At 36.1% G+C, this 6,716-nt stretch overlaps 2 protein-coding genes across 2 annotated transcripts; one reads left to right on the forward strand and one right to left on the reverse strand.

Annotated features, from left to right (window-relative positions):
• The first annotated feature begins 389 nt into the window (after positions 1–389).
• On the forward strand, positions 390–1,555 carry LOC141668618 (uncharacterized). Its single transcript, XM_074475571.1, has 2 exons — positions 390–939; positions 1,191–1,555. Exons 1-2 carry the CDS (start codon positions 544–546, stop codon positions 1,371–1,373), a joined length of 579 nt encoding a protein of 192 aa, XP_074331672.1. The 5' UTR covers positions 390–543; the 3' UTR covers positions 1,374–1,555.
• Positions 1,556–1,753: 198 nt separating this feature from the next.
• Positions 1,754–5,929, reverse strand: LOC141668617 (ferric reduction oxidase 7, chloroplastic-like). Its single transcript, XM_074475570.1, has 9 exons — positions 5,545–5,929; positions 5,132–5,225; positions 4,805–4,999; positions 4,102–4,336; positions 3,496–3,823; positions 3,136–3,412; positions 2,727–2,982; positions 2,206–2,629; positions 1,754–2,056 (listed from the first exon to the last, which is right to left on the reverse strand). The coding sequence occupies exons 1-9, from the start codon at positions 5,771–5,773 to the stop codon at positions 1,887–1,889; spliced, it is 2,208 nt and encodes a 735-aa protein (XP_074331671.1). The 5' UTR covers positions 5,774–5,929; the 3' UTR covers positions 1,754–1,886.
• Between the last annotated feature and the right edge of the window lie 787 nt (positions 5,930–6,716).

A 6,716-nucleotide genomic window follows, 5' to 3' on the forward strand; every position in this document is an offset into this window, starting at 1 on the left:
TCTTAACTTATTTTGATTTTTTATATTTTATTATGTGTAATTTTAAAATATATGTTTTTAAATATATTTCTAATTTAAAATTCAGGAATTAAGATAAATTTATTTAAAATTTGTTTATTTTAGTTCATTTAAGAATTTTTTTTTTTGACTTATAAATAAAATTATCCAAACACTTATATAACTTATAAGTATTTATCCACTTATCGCTTATAAGTCACTTGTTTATTTTAATTCATAAGTTACTTATTTTAAATTTTCCAAACATACACTTAGTGTCTGCTGAGGCTAGGCTTTTGATCGCTAACCTTATCAAATTCAGATAAGTTCAACCTGGTGTCTTTACTTTCCACATCATGATTAATGGCCTTTGTAAAACATATCACCTGGATATGGCCCTGTTGTTTAAATTCATGGAGGACCGACTGCAAACCTGATATTGTCACTCGTAAAATAATGCAAGGACGGTCGTGTTGATGATGCTCTGAACCTTCATTCTGAAATGTCTGAGAAAGGCATTTCACCAGACATTTGGAAGAGGTCACTATGTTGCTTAAACAATGGGAACAGGTCACTAAGTCTGAGAAGTTGGACGATGGAAAGCGGTTAATTGAGATGATGAATGAGAGGGGTGAATATCCTGATATAGTCGCGTACACCACTCTCTTGCAGGCATATTGCACACAAGACCAAATGGATGGAGCATTGGCTGTGCTATGTATGATTAAAACTGAGATGATGGTTCCCAGCTGCTATACATATAACATTCTGTTGGATGCATACTGCAGGCAGATGAAACTGAACATAGCTATGGATCTTTATCGAAACATGGCACGTGAAGGTCTGAAACCCACAGTTGAAACACACGGCATTTTGTTACACTGGCTACAGAAGCACTGTATCCAACTCTCCTTGCAATGCAGCAGAAGTGCTTGCGTTCAGGTATGCGACTTTTGTTAACAACTATGTCATTTTCGATGTTGGTAACTCCAGAGAAGTAGTTCATGTTCTTTCTTTTGTACCCAAAGTTTAACTTGTAATATGCTATATCATCTCCTTTATATTGTGATTGCCTTTCTTGTAAGGGTTGCAGTTTTCGATGGCTCTATTTCAAGTCTTCCTTATGTTTTAAGTTAACAACAGAAGCATTACTAATGCATTTCTCTCAATGTTGGTTTTATGGTTGTTTTCAGGTGTTTGAAAGGAAAATCATGGTGTACACATACCTAAACTTATCCACATTGGTTGCTTATCTGAGAATTCTACTGAATCAAAATCTGTTTATGATTATATTTGTTTCTGGAGTTTTTCTTCTTGGAGATGCTGATAATCTTTTATGTTTGATCAAAATGTGTTTAGGTTTTATTTGTCCGTAGAATGAAAGTTGATACTCCTTCTGTCCCATCCATTTGTATACGCTTTTTTTTTTCAATACTCGACACACATTTTAAGATGAATTTATAGTATAATTTCATAACTTATTTTTGAATTTTTCTTTTTTGTATTAAACTTTAAACACCAAATTTGTATTCAAAAGAAAATAAAATAAAAAAAAAAAAAACTATATACGGAATTATACTTTAAAGGAGCCTTAAAATGTGTGTCGAGCCTCCGTCCCCCGATGTATACTACCTGGGGGGACAGAGTACTGAAACATGTATGAAGGCCAAGTACCTAGAGAAATGTAGTTAATAGTTGTGCTTATAAAGAAATTTCATTAGCTGATTACATGATTATAGCAAGCAGGCTTCATATGTATCATAATAGTAACAGCTTTTGGCAGATTTGTTTTATGCTCCATTACAATGTAAAGCATTTGATATATACAGATTTCTTGGTATGTTGAAGAGGAGAACAAGATCTTACAATATTATGGTGCTGATGTGCAGTTATAGGTCGAAACTGTGGCTGTTAAAATGGAAAATCGGATGATTGTTTCGCCTACTGATATTTTGTCCCCTGCATTCTCTCGCGATACTTGTCTGAAGAGTTGGAGGGCCACAGACAATTACACCAATGTCAACATCTCCCCATTTCTCCGATATGGATCCAAAAATTTCTGAAACCAAAACGATGTTCAGGATTGTTAGATTCGAGGAGTGCAAAATGTGCATTTGCGGATTATTACCTCAAAAATTTATATATATTGTTTTCACTTACAGATCAAGGCAGTTTCTATATGTGATTTGCAAAGAAAAGAAAATATACCTTTGAAGTTTGGTCTTTCGCCATATCGGATAGTACTGGTAAAACTTTCATGATCCGAATTCTCGTTGTTTTCAGTCAGAGGAGACTGTGTGATTTCCTTTTCAAAATCCTCCGGTACCTCTGTTTTTGACACTTTTTTGCCCCAATAATTCCAGAAACCAACAACAAGACCTCCAAAGATAACAACACTTGCAACCATGCATGCTAAGAACAAAAGCCCTTTGTACCACCAGTAAGTTATACCGAAAGGATTAATGTAAAAGATATTTAATAATCCCAACGTAATCACCAAGCCGATTGTAGGCACTATAACGTAAATTCCAGACCATATGATATGTCCAGTGCCAACCAACACAGACATTGCGCTTCCATTAGGTATCGGAAAGACGGAAGAGCCCCCCAACTTATGAACTTCACCCTCTTCCTGCAGTTTCATTTTTAATGACAAACAGAAAGCACGAAAAAGTTAGATAAGTTCTGAATTGGTTACATCTTTCAGTAGTATAGACAAGTAGACACACCAGAGAAGGTCCTGATTCACGAGTAACATAAGTTTGAATTTCAAGATTTAGCATATCAGTGAAACGTGGACAGATCGAGGCCATATCAACTGAGTGGAGAAGCGGAAGCTCGTTTGATTTTTTCACAGCCCAAACTATCAAGATTTTTCTTGGTGAACAAGGTTTATTCTTGTTGATACGGTGAAGAATATCATTCAAGATAGCCAGAAATGGTGATATTCCGATTCCACCTGCTACCAAAATAAGGTTTGAATACCTGAAGAAATACATATCTGTCAATTCACTAGGAAAAATTTAGAAGAAATACTCCTTACTCACACACAAACTATCACAGGCCACACCAACCAATGAATAGGAGTCCACCATATTGTAATGATTAAAAGCTAATCTACCAAGAATGAGTGCTCACGTCAAATGGTATGGCGATTCATGACCATAAGGTCCCTCTACAGAAGCTGTGATGTTATAATTAGGCTGCAAGAGTGGATCTTTTAGATAGTCTTGATCGGATATATTCATGATACGTTCTCTGAGTTTTTCTGTCCAATCCCCGAGGACCTTTATGAGAACAGCTATGTGATATTTACCGTCTAGAGGACTCGAGGAAACACTAAAAGGATGCCACTGCAGCCAGGATAGTTCTCGAACTTGGACAAAAATCCAACTGAGCGCATTGTAGTGGAGACCTACATGTGAAGGATAGACATTATATATACTATGATTAAGATTAATAAAGAGATTTCAAGTAATCCAAGAAAAGTATCAATACTCGCAGGCTTTGAAAGAATCAGCTCCACTGTTCCACAAGGCAGGCATTTGGCAGAAACTATGTCAACTGTACTTCGGGATTGAAAGAATCTAAGAAAACGATCAAGCATGAAAAGGAAAATCCCTGCAGCAGCTATACTGAATACGAAATCTCCAACATGCAATGCCAAGAAGATAACAAAGACTACATATAGTTGATGCGTGTAGAAGAACAACTCAAATTGTACCCTCCTAACTGGAGGAAGAGATGTCACCCACATCAACAGACCAGCTGAAAGACTAATAACTCCAGGAAGATTGGCAATTCCAATATTTTTCCAGTCAAGTAACTAGCAAAACCAATTAGCATCATATTAGTTTATCTACCAAGACATGCTTGTTTTTTCCAATATTTTAGAATTACATGGTCAGAGACATTGACATTTTTACAAACTTTTTGTCATGCTTTACTGCAATCAATAGTGAGATCAAGTTTTTGTTTTAACGTAACTAAAACTGAAAAAATATGGAATGTAAAGAATTCTTAGTTGAATTCATAATTTTAAAGGTTTTCTTAAACATAAGCAGCTCTATATGCAAATGGAAGTAAAATCTGAGCCGGACTCACTTCTTTAATAAGTTCTCCCTTCATTGTCCAGGCAGTCAGATAAAATAGGCCATGAAGACTGAAGATCAGCATAGTCAGATGTCCCAACCATACATGGTACCGGGCTGCATGCTCAAAAGGGATGTCTACGAGTCTAAGAAGTACAGATCCTCTTGAAACTGGCAGAAACAAAAACGCCAAGCAAAATAATCCGATCAATCCAAAGTGAAGTCCCGTTTTTTCCAGCATCCATACGCTGAAGAATTCAAACGATGACTTCAATCAGTGGAAACATAAAAAATTTGGTTGTAAAGATTTTGAAGTACAGTCTCACATAGACATCCAAAGTTCCGGACTATGATTAAAAGAAATCACTAAAATTTATCAGAATTGATTTAAATGCATGTGTCAATGAAGGGGGGGGGGGGGAAGTCATCTTTAAAACAGGTTTGCCGAATTAGTACTGTCTCACCTAAATCAAAAATCAATAATAACACAAAGATATCTTAATTCAAAGTTAAAAGAAAAAAATAAAGCAGTCATATAAAAATCTCAGATACTTGCTTCTAACAATACATAGAGATGACAATATGACATGATAATTGTAATTTGTAGGGTATAAGGAACAAACAAATGTTTAATACGAATGCAGATAATTGATTGAATCTAACCATGCTATAGTCTTTAAAGATTCACAATATATCAACAAGGCCTAAAACTTAACCTTTTCTCCCACAAAGACTGAATCACGGATAGTTTGCTGCTCTCTTGTATGATATAAACAGAAGCAATCCAGATAATAAACACAGAAAACACAAGAATTCCAATGAACTCTCCAGCAGAAACAACCCCAAACGGACCGTCTACAATTACAGGGAATGTCCATAGGCGAAATCGAGCCTTCTTTGGTGCAGGTTTCCTACACAAAAAAATAAAAATACCACTCTACATAAACTACTCAATTATGCATTAAAATACCAATTAAAAAATGTAACAGCATACATGACAAACATTTCTTATTAGTATATAATACAACTGACAAGTTACTTACTCCTGAACCTCCGCTTCTTTAGAAATTGCAACTTGCAGTATAGCAAGAAAAGCAATCAAAAAAACTGGACCACCAAATAACAAGAATATACTTCCTGCAACATAATGATCAACACTTCAGTTATTAAACATATTACAATTACAATATGTCTTGTGTGTGTGAGAGAGAGAGGAAGGGAGGGAGAGAAAGGGAGAGGGAGAGAGAGAGGGGGGAGAGTGAGTGAGAGAGAGAGAGAGGGAGAGAGGGAGGGAGAGGGAGAGAGAGAGAGAGTGGGAGAGAGAGAGGGAGTGGGAGAGAGAGGGGGACTAGGGAGAGAGAAAGAGAGAGAGGGAGGGAGAGGGAGTGGGGGGAGAGAGAGAGAGAGAGAGAGAGAGAGAGAGAGAGATTGTAGTACAATTGAGCTGCAAACAAACCTGTAACTCCATACAAACTGTGAGAAGTAGCATTAGACCATATCACAAGCACCTGATCTCCAAGTTCCAAAGGGAAAATAAATAGTAAACCAACCCACAGAACAAAAATCACCCACATCAAAATCTTGAGAGCCCATTTCACAGAAAATAAAAACAAGGGTATTCTCTTATTACTTTTTCTCACATTGTCACCTAAAAGAAGAGGCTCATAAGCTGATTTCTCAGCCATTTTTCAAATACAAAACAAAGGGCTTTCCTTCAATAGTTATATGTACTTTGTGTGTTTATGATCAAGAAAAGAAGTTCTCACTTCTCATCTCACCACACAATTCACACTTGTTGCGTACACTACACTCACTGTTTAGCGTACGTGAATAAAAACTCATATAATTGTAGGGCTATTTATACAGAGTGATCGAGTCCAAATGTTTGTTCAGAAATTTGAGTCCACAAATATTGAAACTTTATTCTGTTCATAAACTGAACTGTTGTTTTATCAGCCAAGTTTGTGGTACCAGGAATCTAAGATATCTGGACAATATATAAGAGTTTTTGTTGATTTACTATTCCTGCGAAAATATTATTTTTATGGCTATTGGGCACCATCTATTTGCTCCGGGGCCTACATGGTTAGATTTAGTGTAGTTCAAAGGTCAAAATCGCAGCAAACCATTTATAGTGGTTTTCTTAAATCTCCGATCTGAGTCGCATTTGCGCTTGTGTGGTTAATCGCGACTTTTTCAACCGCGCGATTGCGGTTGGTGCGGATCGACTTGCGGTTCAACCATCGACTTGTACGATAAATGATAAATAAAAATAGATCATTACAAGTGGTTATTGGGTTTGGGATCAAATTTTTGTTCTTTCAATAGTTTATTTATAACTTATAAAACATAAAGTCCAACATTCTAGAGCCCCAAACTCTTTATTTTTTTTATTCTTATATGTGGTTATTTATGCATTGTATGATATATATTATATATAGCGGTTTGCAGTTCGATTTTTGCGATTATTTAAAAATCAAATTTGCAGTCAATTCACGGATATGCGGTTATCCGCATTTTGCAGTTATCCGCAAAGAGCGGTGCGAGCGATTTGTGTAATTGAGCGGATTACCTGTACAACCCTAATTTGCTCAACTTTTTTCGAGGATGAGAAAATTGTTAATAATC

The sequence above is a fragment of the Apium graveolens genome, chromosome 6 (assembly GCF_009905375.1).
Source record: "Apium graveolens cultivar Ventura chromosome 6, ASM990537v1, whole genome shotgun sequence".
Classification (NCBI taxonomy): domain Eukaryota; kingdom Viridiplantae; phylum Streptophyta; class Magnoliopsida; order Apiales; family Apiaceae; genus Apium; species Apium graveolens.